Raw genomic sequence first — 19,158 nt, 5'->3', positions numbered from 1 at the left:
GGCTTTGTGCACAGCCTTGTTGTAGTTAAGCCTTGATTGTTGTAGGTATCACTGGGAGGAATTTACCTCCAGGCCAATTGTCTGTGAAAATCAGCTGTGTCTGCAGTGGGAGAAATTCTATGCTGGAGACACCCTTATGGGGCAAGACTTGCTTCAGTGGGGCTTTGGTGTTCACTGAGTCTGCCTCCTGAGTGTGTCCCTTATGGATCTGAGGAGTCATAATCTGGAAGGTCCCACTCTGACCACTGGGTACACTGGCTCTTGGATCTCTAAGGAGGTGCTAATTTAACCTCTTCCTGAGGCTACCCAGCAGGAGCTATGGAGAGATCTGCAGATTCCCCTTCTTTGTTTGGGGTTTGGAGGTGCCCAGATGAGGCCCAGCTGTGAAGCAGTACAAGCTGCTGTGGGGCCTAGGTCCTTCTTTTGGAAGTTCTGGGTTTCTCTGACCCACCTGCAGTTTGTTAGGTAATTTTAGATTGCAAAGGGCCAGGGCATTCATATGCAAAAGCCTCTGTGCACAGCTTGGGTGGGGCGGGGTCTCAGGGGATCAACAGGGCAGAGCAAGCAGCTATGGCTGCTCATCAGTCCTGTCCTAAGAGGCCCCGCTTCTCAGTGTCCTGGTAATCGCTACAAGCACCTCTGAGAGAAAGCCGCCCTCGAGTTCCGACCAATGCCAAACAGTCCAGTTTCTCCCCATATGAGTCTGGGCCCCCAGAGACTCGCCGGGAACTGGAGTTCAGAGCAGTCAGGAGCTTGAGACTCCCTCCCGACTGAAAAAGTCAACCGCGTCCTCAGTTGCCAGCCCTTTCCGCGTGCACCTCCGTACCTCTGCACTTTACTTCCGCACCTCCTCTGAGTCTCAGTGTGCTTTTCTCTTTCCTTCTAGTTGTAGAATTTCCGCTCAGCCAGCCTTCCTGTGGTTCTGGGTGATGTCTGTTTTGTCTTTTAGTTGTATTTTTGAAGTTGTTGTGTGAGGCAGCAATTTCCAGTGTTTTACCTATGCCACCATCTTGGTTTCTCCCTTCACAGCTTAAATTTTTTAACATAATAACTAAGTTGTGTTTTTTCATTCTTTGTAAGGATACATGTATTGCTTTTGTTTAGGTTGCAGTATTTAGGGTATATGGACTATTAAAAGGATGAAATAAATGGCAGAGTTTTAGAAAAGCCTCTTAATTACATAGGTGTAGTTTATATTTCTTCCATTTTATAGATTTTCTCTCCCTGGAAACTTATATTAAGGTAGCTATTTCTCCAATTTTAATTTTTTCTAGTTATCTATAACATACTTCTAGAACTTTCTGATAAACATTTCATTTTAAAAAGCTTTTCAGGGGAGGAGGGCTCAGGGGCGGGCTGAAGGGGGCCAATGGGGGGGAAAATGGACATATGTAATATTTTCAGCAATAAAGAATTATTTAAAAAAAAAAAAGCTTTGCAAAGCTGATAGAAATTCCTATGGTACTACTGTTAATTAGCCCACAGCACAGCATTCCTACAAATAGAGGTTTCTATATATAATTTTCATCAGAGTTCATAGCTAGGTACCTGTCCAGGCTAATCCTGGAGGAAGAAGCTAACTCTAGGATCTAGGCATCCTATATAATAAAAGCCTAATATGCAAATTGACCAAACAGTGGAACGACCGGAACTCCTGTGGCCCCTCGGCCCACCCCTGAGTGGGCACCCGATCAGGGGCTGGGCTGGCTGGCAAACAGCCCATAGCCCCTTGCCCCAGCTGGCCCCGCCCCTGAGCGGGCGCCCCCACTCCAATTGGGGACAAGGCTGGCTGGAAAAAACCGCCCGCGGCCCCTCGCCCTGGCCGGCTCCACCCATGGCCCCTCGCCCCAGTCAGCCCATCCCTATTAGTCCCCATCGGGGCGGACTGGCTGCACCCCACTAGTGCACGAATTCGTGCACCGGGCCTCTAGTATTACAATAAAGAAAAAAGGTGTGCTTTTCCTTTACCATATGTTTGTTTTGTTTTTTAAATAGTTGGGGAAAATTTCACTGTTTTAGCTACCTCTCTGTCTGATAGTGTGTTGGAATAAATTTTAAATTGTGGCATAGGGTTTGAAGTTACATTTGTGGCTGTAACATAAGAGTTGTTCCTTGTATGAAGCAGATTTATTTTTAGAGTTCAGCTCTACAGTTTGGTTTCTTGAATACCTTGCTAATGTAATAAATTGAACCAGTTAGACAAGCAAGAGTTCTAGGATTGATTAGTTCTGAAGGTAGAAAATGTTTAGAGTGAAATGAAAGGTGCCACTTGAAATTTTTTTTTATATAATCATGCCCTGCATAGTGATATTTTTGGTCAACAATGGACTGCCTATACAATGGTGATCCCATAAGATTATAATAAATGATAAACAAGAAAAGTTTGTTTTTGATGTGGAAAGAAAAGGTTGGACCTGACTGTAGTATGAATTTACTGCTAGCTCTGGGTGATTTAGGTGAGGCTCAGCTTGCTGTCCACCAGCTATGTGCCTAGCCACTGCTGTGTCTGGAGTTGATAAGGGAGTAAGAGCTGGGGAGGAGGGAGCCCTTAGTGCCCTGCCCTAGCACCTATGCGGTGTGCCCTTGTGAGCATGAGTGCGCGCACACACCACAGTATCCTGCACACACTCACAGTCTGCTTCCTCCCTTCTTCTCTTTCTCCCTTTCCCTCTCCTTCTCCTCCTCCCCCTCTTATTATTTCTCATCTCAGTTTTTATCTCTGTAGTTCTTTTGTATTTTGCTCTCTCTTTTTCTCCCCTTCTCTTCCTTCCCTCTATCCCAGCCGTGGGCAAACTACGGCCCGCGGGCCGGATTCGGCCCACTTGAAATGAATAAAACTAAAAAAAAAAAAAGACCGTACCCTTTTATGTAATGATGTTTACTTTGAATTTATAGTAGTTCACACAAACACTCCATCCATGCTTTTGTTCCAGCCCTCCGGTCCAGTTTAAGAACCCAGCGTGGCCCTCGAGTCAAAAAGTTTGCCCACTCCTGCATCCCCTCCCTCCCTCCCTCCTCCTGATGTCTACTCCCCCTCTAATGTTGTCCCATCCACAGCCCTTACTCTGCCCTGCAAATGCACACACACACTTTTATACCATATTTTTACTATCTTTTTTATGATTAGATATGCAAATACTTAGCAAATTGTTACAGTTGCCTGCAGTATTCAGTACATTAATGTATTGTATACGCTTGTAGCCTGGAAACAATAGGCTGTATAGCCTTCATGTAGAGTAGGTTATACTATACATCTAGGTCAGTGATGGCGAATCTTCTGAGCTTGCATGTCAGCATTTTGAAAAACCCTAACTTAACTCTGGTGCCATGTCACATATAGAAATTTTTTGATATTTGCAACCATAGTAAAACAAAGATTAATATTTTTTATATTTATTTTATATATTTAAATGCCATTTAACAAAGAAAAATCAACCAAAAAAAAGAGTTTGTGTGTCACCTCTGACACGCGTGTCATAGGTTCGCCATCACTGATCTAGGTTTATGTAAGTGCACTCTGTGATGTTCACAAAACTACAAAATCACCTGATGATGCATTTCTCAGAACATACCCCTGTCGTTCAGTGACATAGAAGTGTAATCTACTTTGTTAAAGATCTTAGTAGATTAAATAGTAATGCATGTATTTCATTTGGGGACTGATAAAACTGTTTGAATTAATCTATATCTTTTTTATCTCCTGGTATTTTATTTTACATCATTAGGTAAAGCTAATCCTTGACAATACCATTTTAGTGGGGGAAAAAGTTAAAGTGGTTGGCTCAAAATATGTTTTTTACATTTAACAGTGCATTTCATTAACATGCTTTTCTGAAAGCACAGGGTATCAGAACTGAGTTACATAAAATATTCTGTTTGGACCTGCTTTCTAAGTAATAATGAAGTTCCTCAATAGTTTATTAGATTAGATTAATTTTTTTTGCCTTTGTGTTTAGCCACCAACGATAGTATGCAGCATCTGCAAAAAGGATGGCCATTCAAAAAATGATTGCCCAGAGGATTTCAGGAAAATTGACCTAAAGCCTCTGCCACCAATGACAAATCGATTTCGGGAAATACTTGATTTAGTATGTAAAAGATGTTTTGGTAAGTCTTTTCTTATTAGAACTGAGACTAATTTCTTTTTTAGCTTTTGATATTTATTTATTTGTTTTCTTATTTCAAAACTGTTTGCTTACATTTGTTTTGGTAGAGGTTTTTGAATAGTTTAAAGACCCAACTAGAAATATTTATTAAATGTCTACTGTGTGCAGGGCACTGTGATAAATGCCAAGGGGAATATAGAGACCCTATGTGTTGCTTTTAAGAAGCTTAGACTCTGTATCTGTGTTAGCTAATATGGCTATCTGTGGCTATTTAAATTTAAATTAATTAAAATGAACGGAAATGAACAATTAAGCTCCTCAGTTATATCAGCCACATCTCAAGTACTGAATAGCTTCATGTGTCTAGTACGGGGGTGGGCAAACTTTTTGACTCGAGGGCCCCAATGGGTTCTTAAACTGGACCGGAGGGCCGGAACAAAAGCATGGATGGAGTGTTTGTGTGAACTACTATAAATTCAAAGTAAACATCATTACATAAAAGGGTACGGTCTTTTTTTTTTTTTAATTTTATTCATTTCAGACGGGCCGGATCTGGCCCGCGGGCCGTAGTTTGCCCACGGCTGGTCTAGTAACTACTGTATTGGACAGTCTAGATAGAGAACTTTATTTTTTTTAATCCTCACCTGAGGATTTTTTCCCCCAAGGGAACAAGGGGGTTGGGGAGAGAGAAACATCAATGTAAGAGAGGCACATCGATTGGTTGCTTCCCCCATGCGCCCTGACTGAGGCTGTGGTTCGAACCTGCAACCCAGTTACATGCCCTTGACTGGGAATTGAACCTGAGGCCTTTTGGTGTGCAGGCTGACACTAACACCACTGAGAAACACTGGCCAGGGCTAGACAGAGAACATTTTTATCATTGCAATGTTCTTGCACAGTGCTGCTCTAGATGAATGTGCAAGACATGTATGAACATTGCCGTAACTGGAAGCATAATGTGTTACTTGTTATAGTATTGGTAAAGAAAATGCAATGCAAACACAATTTTAACTGGGGTGGATCAGAGGAATTGGAATTAATGATGTGACATTTGAGTTGGACCTTGAACTGCATTTTCAGATATAGAGAATATGCATAAAACCAAAGGGTGTTGAATTTGTCTGAGAGAATAACTACCTTAGGTTTGGTAGAATATAAGAAAGGCAATAGAGGGAGATAAGGATAAAGTTATTTTGAGGAAATCCTTACATACAGGGGTGGGCAAACGTAGGTTTACAGTTGTTTGTGTGGAAAAATATGTAATACAAGAAGAATAATACTGTTTTGCATGCTGACAACTGTAAACCTATTTTTGCCCACCCCTATACCTTATTCAACACACATTTATATCTGGGATGAATCTTCACTTAGTAAATACTTTTTAAAAATTAATTTTTTAAAATTAAAGTTATTGGGGTGCCATAGCAAATATTTCTAAATTATTTACTGTGTCCAGGTAAAATAAAATTTATGATGTAACATTTTATCCTTCCTTATCTTCATTTCCTGCCAGGCAACCACTTACCTGCTTTTTGTTACTGTAGATTAGTTTGCATTTTCTGTTTTGTATTTTTTTTTAAAATATATTTTTATTGATTTTAGAGAGGAAGGGAGAGGGAGAGAGATAGAAACATCAATGATGAGAGAAAGTCATTAACTGGCTGCCTCCTGCATAATTGGGGCTCTAGCCCGCAACCAGGGCATATGCCCTGACTTCCTGGTTCGTAGGTCCACTGAACCACTATGGTCGGGCAGTTTGCATTTTCTAGAGTTCTATATAAATAGAATCACAAAGCACATACTCTTTTTTTTTTTTTTTTTTTGTGAGGGGAGGGGAAGAGGTCTGACGACTTTTACTTAGCATAATTATTTTGAGATTCATCCATATTTTGTGTATCAATGATGGTTCATTCCTTTTTATTGCTGAGTTATGTTCCATTATATGGATGTACCACAATTTGTTTATCCATTCACCTGTTGATGAATACTTGGTTTGTTTCTAAATTTTATTACAAATAAATCTGCAGTGTACTTTCATGTGTTAGTATGGGTATATACATGTGCTTTACTTTCTCTTGGGTAAATACCTAAGAGTTGAATGGTTCAATCATCGCACATTGTTTATAATGTAATATAATTCATTACATTTGTTTTTATTTATTCAGTTACTTATCTCAATATGGACTCATGGATATTTTATACTTTGGGTTTTAATCTAATAACACTTTATTTTGTTGCTCAAATTGTTACAGATTTGGCTGTTGGGAGCTCTTTCAGTTGATTCATGTGTCCCTTTAATAAACCCCCATCAGTGTATGGGTTTTGGTGGTTGTTTTTTTTTAGCACTTTCTTACTTTTCTGGCATTACAAATGTTCCAGGTCATCATGTATATATTTCTTACATTTCTCCCAAGAGCCCTGGTTCCTTTTATTGAATAATGGTATTAGAAACCAAGGGTGCCTGTTATTACTGGGTATTGTTGCTTCTAGGCCCTCTGAGCAAGAAAATGTGTGTATACTAACATATATATGTGTATGTATATGTATATGTACACACATCTACGAATATTTTTATATGTAACCATCTTATCTACATTAAGCTAAACATGACTTTCTACTGATGTCTCCAACTCGAATTCATTATTACGTGGCTTTTTCTAGCCTCTTACCTATAAATTTCCACTCCAATAGTGAGAAATCTAGCTCCCACCATCTGCCACATATTTATTTAGTTGTTCCGTTTAAGTACATATCTATAGCATTATTGGAACTGTTATCCTGTACCCCTGTGGAAAACAACTTTATTAATTAGAGTACAGTGCTTATATGCAATTCCTTTTGCTTTTAGTCTTACAGACTCCACTAATTTATAAAGTTACTTAGGTTAGCACCTTTTCCTCCACTCCCTTGAGTGAAGTTGTCTTATCTATATATGTAAAAGCCCAGCAACTGAATGGCGGAACGACCAGAACAACCACCAGGAGCTGCCCCCTGGTGGTCACTGCGCTCCCACAGTGGAGCGCCCCTCGGCTGACCAGGATTAGCAGCGCTCCTACAGCGGAAGCAGCCACTCAGAAGGCGGGTCTACAGTTGCTCGGCTGACCGGGATGAGCAGCGTTCCCACAGCAGGCCGATCCCTGCAGGCCATGCCCCCAACCAGTGCACGAATCTGTGTACTGGGTCTCTAGTACATTTATAACACTTAGATTTTTTAGTTATAGCCTGCATTCCATCCTGAGATTGCCTGACCTCCTAAATGAGTTTTTAAAATTTGCATTTTATAAAGTTCACTCTTTGTGCTTCAGAGTTTTATGGGTTTTGACAAGTGCATCATATCGTGTTACCATAAGAGTATCATACAAAATAGTTCCCTACTCTAAGAAAACAATAATCAAATGTATTTCAGCTAATCAAGTTGCAAGTGCTGATACTACATTTGTTTTTCAAAAGCTGAGTATTAGTTTAATTCATTTCAGTAAATTACTGCCTTGTTCCCATTACCCTATTAACTCCTGGGGATACATCTGGAGCAGGAGATAGGAAAAAAGACTATTCTTAAGGAATACAAGGTGGGGCAAAAAAAGTAGGCTTACAATTGAGAGTACTCGAAACACAGAGTTTATTCTTATATTATTATTTATTATTTTCCATATGAACAACTGCAAACCTACTTTTGCCCCATCCTCTATATGGTCTTATTTAGAAAAATAAGGTGAATATAAATGAAACAACTAGAAAACTAAAAGGACAGTGTAAATTAAACTGACAAGTAGTTTGGAGAGCTAAGGAAATTTAGTTAAGGAAAGGTCTTTGAAGACTCATTGAGTAAAGCAACTTATAGGGAAGATGTGACTCTTGACCAGGCATTTGTGGCAGCTGTTAGATTTGAAGGTCAGGTACCTAGTTTAACAACAGGAATGTAGTCTTACAAGGAGGGAAGAACAAGCAAGTGTATGGGAGAGTAGAATGTCTGAAAAAAATGATTTTAAATAATTTGTAGAAGTAAATATATTTTGTAGATATATCATAAGGAAAATGGTCATGTGAAATGAACATAAATCTAGATCTATAAAAATTATCTTTTTGCTGTTGTCTGCCCCTTCCTTCCCTTGTAGCATTTATGACTTTATATTCATAGAAGCTAACAAATAATAAAGAAATGTTAAGTAAGTTTTTAGGTAAAAAAACTGAAGATATTTTCAGATTTTATTTTTCTTACTTTTTTCTTTTTTCAATTTAGATGAATTGTCACCACCTTTCTCTGAACAACACAATAGGGAACAAATTTTAATGGGCTTGGAAAAGTTTATTCAAAAAGAATATGATGGTATGTCATATTTTAAAAATTGATGTTTGTTTTTTTTTTTTACTATAGTCACTTGATCTGAGTTTCATTCATTTTTTTAAAAAGTGTTTATTGAATGTTATGTGTTAGATACTCTTCTAGGCACTGGAGATACAGTGCTAATAAAAGGTGAAACCTGCTCTCATGAAGCTTATATTAAGAAGGGGGGAGACATAGTCAAGTGAAAAAATATGTATGTAATATAAAATCAGGAAATAAATGCTGTTAAAGTTCAGGAGTTAAAAGGATAGTAATGGGGTATTATAGTAGTTCTTTCTGATAAAGTGACATTTGAGCAGAGCCATAAATAATATGAAGGAGCAACTAATAGGAATATCTAAGGAGAGAACATTCTAGAAAGAAAGAGTAACAAATATAAACACTCCACGATTGGGTTATGTTTGGTATGTTTGAAGACCAGCCAGGGAAGTCAGTATGGCTGGAGTGGAGTGAATGAAGTGACTGTACTAGAAAGATGAGGTTAAAGAGGTAGGCTAGAGACTGGATCATTAGGGCCTTATAGATGTTGATAGAAGGACTTTGAATTTTATTTTGAGTATCTAATGAGAAGCTTCTGGAGGATTTTGACGCTTAAGTGATATTATCTGAGAGAACAGAGTATAGATTCACAAGAATAGAAGCAAGCAGAATATTTAAGAGGCTGCTGCATAGGTTCAGATGGGATATAACAGTGATTTGAAAGAGTAGATGAGAAATGGTCAGAGTTAAGATATATCTTGAATGTAGAGCCACCGGGATTTCCTGTTGCATTACATGTTAGATGTGAGGAATAGTAGTCAGGGATGGTTTCAAAGTATTTACCTTAATAGTTGGGTGGTGCTATTTAACTGAGATGGCAAAAATAGCAGGAGGAGCAGGTTTTGAGTATAGGGGTGAAGAATCAAGAGTTCTATAGCCAAGTATTTTAGAAAAGAATAAAGACTTGATTTATAATCAGAATGAAGTAGTACTTTTAAAAGATAATCTGTTATGTGCTATAAGATTCCATATTTGAATTATATTTGCTGTTATGTAAAATATTGACCAAATCAAAAGTCCCTGTTACATTAAACTGATGCACATTTTTATTTGCTCATGAACGTAACTTCTTTTATATCTCAGTTATCGTTGAAATTTCAAGTTAGGGTATCAGAACTGAAAGGGAGGATTAAGTTTTGAAAATATAGAGTTTGTTATCTAAATGTATAGTCTATAAGAATTAATAGGGAGAAAAACCTGATCCTGTTAAGTCACAGCTTGTTTGAAGTGGCATCTGTAACGAATGATACTGAGAATGAGAAGATAGTCCTATCATAATTTATATCAAATGGATTACTGTCTCACTTTTGGAGGAAAATTAATTCTATTTACTAAGGTGATATTTATAGGACTACTTGAATTGTGCCTTAAGAAAACTAGTTTTATTTCCAAGACATAAATCTCTTAAGTATTGGTCTTAACTATTGGTAGTGATGTTGAGGATGAATTTATGAGATAGTTAAGTTGGAAGAAGCTAAAGACTTGGTGGTTTTTTTTTGATGTGGAGGAGTTAAGAATCACACATATATTTCTGACTTGGGCAACTGAGTCAATGATGATACTGTTTTCTGAGAAGGATTTTAGAAATAATAGGTTTGAGATGAAGTTGATAGTTTAGTTTTGACTTGTTGAATTTATGATCTCTGGAAAAATGGAAGAAGCAGTTAGATACATGGATGTGGGAACTTGAGCAAAAGATCTGCATTTTAGATGAGTGTTTTATATTGGAATTTCTCAGTATATCTGTCAATAGTAGGTAATTTAGGGCATAAAATGTGGACGAGATCATTTGTGTTAGGCCATAGGTAGGTAATAGAAGACTCCTCTTTCCTGCTAATTATAAAACTTTTGACTTTTTTTTTTGCTTAGAAAAGGCAAGATTGTGCTTATTTGGCTCTTCTAAGAATGGATTTGGATTTCGTGATAGTGATCTGGATATTTGTATGACCCTAGAAGGCCACGAAAATGCAGAGGTAAGAGTTAGTGTTTGGAAAGAGTTATGGAAGTTTATTTTCTTCCAGTGATTTATCTATTTTTAATTTTGTCTGTAGTATTGATAAAAATATATGGTGTCATTATTTGTGTAAATATATTAGCAATAGCAGTGTTTGAAATGTAAGGTCATATAATTTTCAGAGACATTAAAATATTTAAATAAGTAACTTTACCGTTTGAGTAATTTTATAATGCAGAAATCATGACACTGAGAGTTACAAGTGCTTGTAATAAATTGTTGGAGGAGGAACCAAGATGATGGCGTAAGGTACAGACTTGTGCGCACTGCCTCCCACAACAACATTGAAAATACCAACTATAAGACAAAACAGCTATCATTCAGAACCATGGGAAAGCTGGCCCAGTGGAAGTTCTACAACTGGAAGGAAAGAAAGAAGAGCATTGAGACTGAGTAGGATATGCAGAGGTGCCAAGAACAGAAGTATGGAGTTGCGCGCCAGGCGGGCTGCAACTGGATGCGCGGTTTTTTTCGGTCAAAAGGGGTTACAAACTCTTGAATCCACTGAGCTTGTTTGGGGCGGGATTCTGAGGTCCCAAACCCCTATGGGGAGAGGCGGGACAGCCTTGCAGCGGGTCAGAAAGCGAGGGTGGCTTTCTCGCGGAGCTGCTCGCTGGCACTCAGGGACACAGAGACGCGGAGTGGCGAGGAGTCACGGATACGCCATTGCTGTTTGCTCTGCCCTGGTGATTCCCTGAGACCCCGCCCTACTCAATTTACGTCCCCACCCAAGCTGTGCCAGAGGCACAAAAGGAACCACCTGCGCATTTGCAGCTTAACCCAACAAACTGCAGATTTCAACTCCTCGCACCCATAAGGGACACACTCAAGAAGCAGAATCAGGTTTGGAGGAAGCTGGAACCGGACCCAGCTGGACCGGCAACATGGAACCACTGTACCAGCAAACGCACAAACAGGTCCACCAGATCCAGTCTCACATGGGATGCCGGGAGATGGCAGACAAGCAGTCTGTGCACTTAGTAGAAAACGAAATCCAAGCAAGCATACCAGATATTCAGCCAGCAAGAACTCCTGGAGATTTTGTCCAGCAAGGAGACGCCCAACAAAAGACAGAATACCAAACTTCGTGTTGACCAGTTAAAGTATGATATCCAGTACCTGCAGACGGCTCTCAGAAACTTCCAGCATTGGCGATACGCAAGGAAGCAGCAGGAGAGAAAGCAAGAGGAGCTTCTGTCTCGCACCTTCACCCCCAACGTGGGATGCAGCGCCCCCTGCGAGGCTGTGATGGCTCCTGCGAGGCTGCGACGGCCCCTGGGAGGCTGAGACGGTTCCTGTGAGGCCGAACACAGGGACACGTCGCGGATGGAAATAGCTACATTTTCCATGTGTATGACCCGGCAACAAAAAGCGTACACCTATGGATGAGGACAGTGTGGGGGTAAGGGCAGAGGGTGGGGTGGGAACTGGGTTGAGGGGAGCTATGGGAGGAAAAAGGGGGACCAACTAATAATCTAAACAATAAAGATTTATTTAAAAAAAATTTTAAAATTGTTGGAAAAAGTTAATGTGTCATAGAGTTGGAATTTTTTTCTTTAGAACCAATGAGAAGTTGGTGCTTCAGTTTGGTAGTGAACGTTGATCTCACTATCTTTTCATACCTCTTCCATTAGGTCATGTCTTTGTATTGCTAAAGATAGAATAGAAAGGTAGACATATAATTTATAACTTGTTTGTGTTCTACAAGTTCATTGCAATTTTGGGGTACTTAGAACACATTTTTTTCTATGGAAGCAATGTTATAAATTATTTGTACTAATATAGCTTTACAGTGAGAAAGGCTGATAGGAAAAAAATTGATTCGAAATATGGTGTTAGAGGAGAGCTCTATTAATACCCTTGGACCACCAGAAAGACAAAAGGGGGTCCTAGAACAAATTCAACCTAAAACATTGCTGGGGGCAAAAATGATAAAACTGAAGCTTTCCTACTTTGGGCATATCATAAGAAGTCAGGGTTCTTTAGATATGTCAGAAATGCTGTGAGAAATAAAAGTCAGCAGGAAAAGAGGAAGACCAAATATGAGATGGATTGACTGTATAGAAGAAGCCCATAGGCATGAGTCTACAGGAGCTGAGTAGGGCTATTGAGGTCAGGACATTGTGGACATTCATAGGGTCTCCAGGATTTGTAGCCAGCTCAATAGCACCTAATATATAGGATAGCTTTTAGAAACTCATTTTGAATGAGGAGGGAAATTAAAATCTGTTGAGTCCCTTCTATACACTTTTACATAATCTCATTTCACTCTTACAACCACCTTTGAGGTAGAAAATTTCCCCCATTTTACAGATGAGGAAACTGAGGCTTTGAAAGATAAACGTACTTGCCCAAGTTCACAGCTAATAAATGATGGAGCTGGGATTCATACCCATGTCTGTCTGACTCCAGAGTTCATGTTCTTTTCATTGTATCTCACTGCTTCTCTGTAATTTATTTAACCTAAAATGTAGTTGAAATATAGTACTAATGATTCTGTAGACCTTAACCACTACTTTCTGAAATTGAAAGCTTTCTTAGTTCTACCTTGAGATGCCAGGAGCAGACCTTCCCCCAGAGCACTTTCATCAGTGGGAGTGGGTAGTTAGGCCTTTCTTCTTTGTGTACCAGGCCTCAACATTGGGAACAAGATTGTCCAAGCTCCAGTAAAGAAAGGGGCTGATGGAACAAGAAAAAGTATCCCAGGCCTTCCTAGCAGCAACTAGAAAAAGAAGGGATCCCTATAGTTGCTCATTCCCTTACTAGCATAGTTATTGCTATTTATAGTTATTACTTGCAAGATTGGGGCGAGGCCAAGCTTCTGGCTATCTGTAGTGGTGTCAGTATAGCCTCTGTTGTATTATAAAAGAATTCAGCAGAATAGTGAACTATGCGTTTCTGAAATAGTTTTTTCAAAAAGTGGTTTTAGAATTGTTAGAACCAGAATAGAGATGGCAGTGATATTTGGTAGATTCTTATTTCTGGCTCTAAGAAATTGCTTCTGGTGTTTATTAACATCTTATTCTATAATGAAACTGAAAAGTTGTAAAATATTTTAGTTCTTTTTTTTATATTAAATCTTTATTGTTCAGATTATTACATTTGTTCCTCTTTTTTCCCCCCATAACTCCCCTCCTCCCAGTTCCCACCCCACCGTCCGCCCTCACTCCCCACCCACTGTCCTCATCCATAGGTGCACGATTTTTGTCCAGTCTCTTCCCGCATCTCCCACACCCCTTCCCCCCCCCCCCAAGAATAGTCAGTCCATTCCCTTTCTATGTCCCTGATTCTATTATAATCAACAGTTCATTCTGTTCATCAGATTATTTATTCACTTGATTCTTAGATTCACTTGTTGATAGATGCATATTTGTTGTTCATAATTAGTATATTTACCTTTTTCTTCTTCTTCCTCTTCTTAAAGGGTACCTTTCAGCATTTCATATAATACTGGTTTGGTGGTGATGAACTCCTTTAGCTTTTCCTTATCTGTGAAGCTCTTTATCTGACCTTCACTTCTGAATGATAGCTTTGCTGGATAAAGTAATCTTGGTTGTAGGTTCTTGGCATTCATCACTTTGAATATTTCTTGCCACTCCCTTCTGGCCTGCAAAGTTTCTGTTGAGAAATCAGCTGACAGTCGTATGGGTATTCCCTTGTAGGTAACTGAGTTTCTTTCTCTTGCTGCTTTTAAGATTCTCTCTTTGTCTTTTGCTCTTGGCATTTTAATTATGATGTGTCTTGGTGTGGTCCTCTTTGGATTCCTTTTGTTTGGGGTTCTCTGCGCTTCCTGGACTTGTAAGTCTATTTCTTTCACCAGGAAGGGGAAGTTTCCTGTCATTATTTCTTCAAATAGGTTTTCAATATCTTGCTCTCTCTCTTCTTCTGGCACCCCTATAATCCTGATGTTGGTACGCTTGAAGCTGTCCCAGAGGCTCCTTACACTATCTTCATATTTTCGGATTCTTTTTTCATTTTGCTTTTCCGGTTGGGTGTTTTTTGCTTCTTCGTATTTCAAATCTTTGAGTTGATTCTTGCGCTCCTCTGGTCTGCTGTTGGGAGTCTGTATAATATTCTTTATTTCAGTCAGTGTATGCTTAATTTCTAGTTGGTCCTTTATCACAACATCGAGGGTCTCATTAGATTTCTTGTAGATCTCAATAAGTTTATTGGCGGCTTCTAGACAGTTCTTGAGAGACCTTAAAAGTGTGGTTCTGAACTCAATATCTTCCATTGACAATTTTGTCCTGTTTCTTTGTCTCCGCATTTTTTATGCTTTCTTGGTGCACCCCCTAGTGGTCTTTGTGTGCAGTCTTGTTGTAGTTAAGCCTTGATTGTTGTAGTTAATACTAGGGGGGATTTGACCTCCAGGCCAAGTGGCTGTGAGAATCAGCTGTGTCTGCAGTGAGAGAACTTCTGTCCTCTAGGGAGGTGCTAATCTAGCCTTTGCGTGAGGCTATCCGGCAAATGGCTCTGTGCAGGGCTTGGGCAGGGCAGGTCGCACGGTATCAAACAGGGCCGGTGGAGGGAGCAGTTATGGCTGTTGTCAGTCCCGTCCCCAGAGGCTCTGCCTCTTCAGAGTCCCAGCAACCTCTGCAAACCTCGGAGAGAAAGCTGCCCTCTCGCTCCAACCGATGCCAGACAGTCCCGCTTCTCCTGTTTGAGTCTGGGTCCCCAGAGACTCACTTGGAACTGGAGCTCAGAGCCTGAGCCTCCCTCCCGATTGAAAACGACAACCGCGCCCTCAGCCACCAGCCCGCTCCACGCGTACCTCCGCACCTTTGTATTTTCCGCACTGCGCCTACTCTGAGTCTCGGTATGCTGTTCTCTTTCCTTCTAGTTGAAGAATTTCCCCTCAGCCAGCTTTCCTGTGGTTCTGGGTGATGTCCGTTCAGTCTTTTAGTTGTATTTGTGAAGTGGTTGTTCGAAGCAGCAAACTCCGGTGTTTACCTATGCCGCCATCTTGGTTTCTCCTTAGTTCTTTTTAACTAACTTCTATTCAGGTGCCATCTACCTGGAGAGTTGCCCCTTTCCATTTTGAAGATCAAGAATTGAGGGAATTGAAAATAATTTTTATCTAGGGAAGAGGTTAGAGTTTTAGGTATCTCCTATATAAAATTTAATAATCAGACTTCTAATTACTAAGGGTTTATGTATTACATGTAATCTGTGGAAGGTTGAAACAGTGAAAAAGAATAATTTTTTTTCAGATGAGCCATAATTGAAAACTTAAAATTTATCATACATTTACATTCTCGCATAATAAGAGGAAAATAACCTCTTATTTTATTGTGTGTTAATTAGTAAAGAAAGTTTCCCTTGAAATCCCCTAGTTAAGCTGCAATGGCTACTGCTTTCTTGAAGCTAAAAAGAGCATGTTGGGGATATGCAAAAGTGATTTTAGTAGTAAGTGTGGGCATTGATGTAAATACCCTTTAACTCAGTGCAGTTAATGTATAATGCCATTATCTTTCCTGTTTCTTATATCATGGATAGCATTACCATAGCAACTCTGCTGCCTAGTTTTTAAAAAGTCAACATTTAAATATGCAGAGGTAAGAATTTCCTTGAAGAAGTAGATGCTGGTTACAATAGGATTATTTTTCTTTTATTGGTCAACATAATAATAAAAAGCCCACAGACTTAAAATACTTATTTTGCGCCAAGCATGCTGCTGAATGCTTTACATACATGTCTCATGTAATCTCTCTAATTACATGAGAGATTATAATTACCTCAATTTTATAGAATAGTAGCATGAAGCTCAGAGGGGTTAAGAGTCTGGACAGTCACGTCGCTACTCAGTACTGCACTTAATTTAAGATTTGAATTCAAATTTGTCTAAGTGGAGAGCCTATGTTCTTAATCACTAAACCAAGCCCACCTGTAGTTGTTTCTTCACATATTTGAAAACATTGTCCTCTTGTCTTTGTGCTTCTCAAACTTTAATGTGGACGTGAATTATTTGGGGATCTTGATAAAATGTGAATTATATTCAGTAGATTGAGGTGGGGCCCGAGATTCTGCATTTCTTATGTTTCCAGATGATGCTGACAGGTCCTTGGACCATATACTTAAGTAGAAGGTTACATAGAGCTTATTTTAAATGCTAGTATTAAGTGCCTAGTGGAATTTGTACAAGACCCAATTGACTCAGACAAATTTTATTATTTCTTTGTTTCTTTTTTTAGAAATTAAATTGTAAGGAAATAATAGAAAATTTGGCAAAAATTCTTAAGAGACATCCAGGTATGAATTTTAAATTATAACTTTAAAACAACAGAAAATATTTTTTAGCATTGTGAAAATTATTTAACTTAATGAAGTTTTATTTTTTAATCAGGTTTAAGAAATATTTTGCCTATAACTACTGCCAAAGTGCCTATAGTAAAATTCGAACACAGACGAAGTGGTTTAGAAGGTGATATCAGTTTGTATAATACATTGGTAAGTTTTTCTTTCTTTATAGACCTAGATATGTTTACACTTGTCATTGAAAAAGTTTATAGATTGTTGAGTATACATTTATATTTAAAGCTTTCAAATGTGAGTGGTTTAAGGGAAAAAATTAATCATCTTGATATTTCAGATTGAAAATTAGTTTTTGACTTACTTATAGATATTTTAAGTTTACATTTATATGTTCCCTTTAGAGTGTATTCTCTTGTTTTATCTAATTTTTAATAAATTTGAAGTGATTTCAAATATGTAATTATTTTTCAGGCTCAACATAACACAAGAATGCTAGCTACTTATGCAGCTATTGATCCTAGAGTGCAGTACTTGGGATATACTATGAAAGTGTTTGCTAAGGTATGTATTAAAAAATTAATGATCTGCTTTGTTGTAAGACTCATGGTTGTTCAAATGAAACATACTGATGTCACACTTGTGAAAAATAATTTCTGATTTTTGTTTACCTGAAATTTTAAAAAGAAGCCCTCAATGTTAGTGGTTTAATTTATACCTATTTGAGTAGGGTAATTCTTAGTTTTTTCCTGTGCGTGCTCCAGTTCCATATGTAACTGGGAAATTTGTCATTGACAAAATTTCTCAATGTGATAATGATTTTCATCCCCAACATGAGATTTCCTAACCCAGAGATTCTTAACTAGATGGTAAGCCAACTCCCATGCCTACAAATCATATTTGATAGAGCTACTTTTCTGGATTCACCTCATAAACTATCTCCAACATGACAGTTCGGTACTCCCATGGAATTTTAGTAATAAAACCAAGTGATTCGTGTCAAGGAAATCATTCCTCTCCCTTAAAATAATAGCTAAAGCTTTACTCGAGGGAAGTCTCTGAGGGTTCATTTTGTGTGTTTTTATTAATTTTTTTAAAACTATGTGGTTCAGAATTCAAAACGTCTAAAGGGGTTTATGGTGGAGCCCTAGCTGGTTTGGTTCAGTGGATAGAGCTTTGACCTGTGGACTGAAGAGTCCTAGGTTCGATTCCTGTCAAGGGCACATGCCTAGGTAGCAGGCTCAATCCCCAGTAGGAGGCGTGCAGGAGGCAGCCAATCAGTGATTCTCTCTCATCATTGATGTTTCTATCTCTCCCTCTTCCTTTCTCTCTGAAATCAATAGAAATATATTTTTAAAAAACAAAGGGGTTTATGGTGGAAAATCTACCTTCCACAGCTATCTCCTAGCCTATCAGTACCTCTTGCTGAAGGCACCCATTGTCAAAAGTTCTTCTTCATTCTTCCCGAAATATACCAGTACCGAAATTTCCTACTTCATTCTTATTACAGGTATTGACATTGAAAACACTGTTTTGCGCTCTGCTTTTTTTACTGAGCAATAGATATTGGAGATTATTTTATATGAGTATATAATAGCTTCTTTGTTCTTTTTTAATGATTATGTATTATTCCATTATGTGGATACTCATTAGTTTTTAAAATCTGTGCTATACTGATACCTTAAGTTGTTTGTGATTTTTTGCTATTAAAACAGTGTCACAATGAAAACACTTCTTATTTATTCATTTTACATTGTGTTTTTTTTTATCGCATATTTGCTGGATAAATTATTAGAACAGAATGGCTAGGTTAAACGAAATTGCCCTTGTAATTTTGATATTGCCAAATTATTCTTCATAGAATTTATGCTAACTTATACATCTGTATGTATAAATACCTGTTTACCCATACCCTCTATGGCAGTTTGTTATTGAACTTTTGGATATTTGCCAGTTTGATGAGTTGAGAAAAAATAGTGTCTCAAACTAGTCAGTATTCTGCATGGAATAAGATTCTGAAGTTTTTTTTTAATCATTGTTATGTTTCTTTAGCGATGTGATATTGGAGATGCTTCCAGGGGAAGTTTGTCTTCATATGCTTATATCCTTATGGTGCTGTACTTCCTGCAGCAGAGAAAACCACCTGTTATCCCAGTTCTACAAGAGGTAGGTGTTTAAGTAAATTGTAAAGGAGTTTCTTGTGAAAACAATCCATCTAAACACATAGATCTTGCTCAGTTCATGAGATTATAAAGGATTTTTTTTCATCATGACATCCTAAGTTTTCTTCTTCTATTAATGGTATAATCAAACAATGAACCTTTAAAAAAGTTTATTATGGGAGAATATAGACGACCAAAAAAATAATAGATGAACAGTACTATTGAATATCTTTTGTAACATTT

General features: G+C 38.4%; 1 protein-coding gene across 8 annotated transcripts in view; it reads left to right on the top strand.

The window, feature by feature from the left end:
* The window catches only part of TUT4 (terminal uridylyl transferase 4), a 168,248-nt gene that overhangs the window by 125,883 nt on the left and 23,207 nt on the right, over positions 1-19,158 (top strand). For all 8 annotated transcript variants that reach the window (XM_036347477.1, XM_036347481.1, XM_036347478.1 and 5 more), the window contains 7 exons: positions 3,957-4,107; positions 8,347-8,433; positions 10,360-10,463; positions 16,696-16,753; positions 16,848-16,951; positions 17,228-17,317; positions 18,806-18,919. In XM_036347477.1, coding sequence (XP_036203370.1) covers positions 3,957-4,107; positions 8,347-8,433; positions 10,360-10,463; positions 16,696-16,753; positions 16,848-16,951; positions 17,228-17,317; positions 18,806-18,919 — 708 coding nt within the window. The remainder of the gene's footprint in view (positions 1-3,956; positions 4,108-8,346; positions 8,434-10,359; positions 10,464-16,695; positions 16,754-16,847; positions 16,952-17,227; positions 17,318-18,805; positions 18,920-19,158) is intronic.

This window comes from Myotis myotis, unplaced genomic scaffold, assembly GCF_014108235.1.
Source record: "Myotis myotis isolate mMyoMyo1 unplaced genomic scaffold, mMyoMyo1.p scaffold_m19_p_2, whole genome shotgun sequence".
Taxonomy (NCBI): Eukaryota; Metazoa; Chordata; class Mammalia; order Chiroptera; family Vespertilionidae; genus Myotis; species Myotis myotis.
The sequence above is the reverse complement of the archived record's forward strand: the minus strand, read 5'-3'. Positions and strand labels throughout refer to the sequence as shown.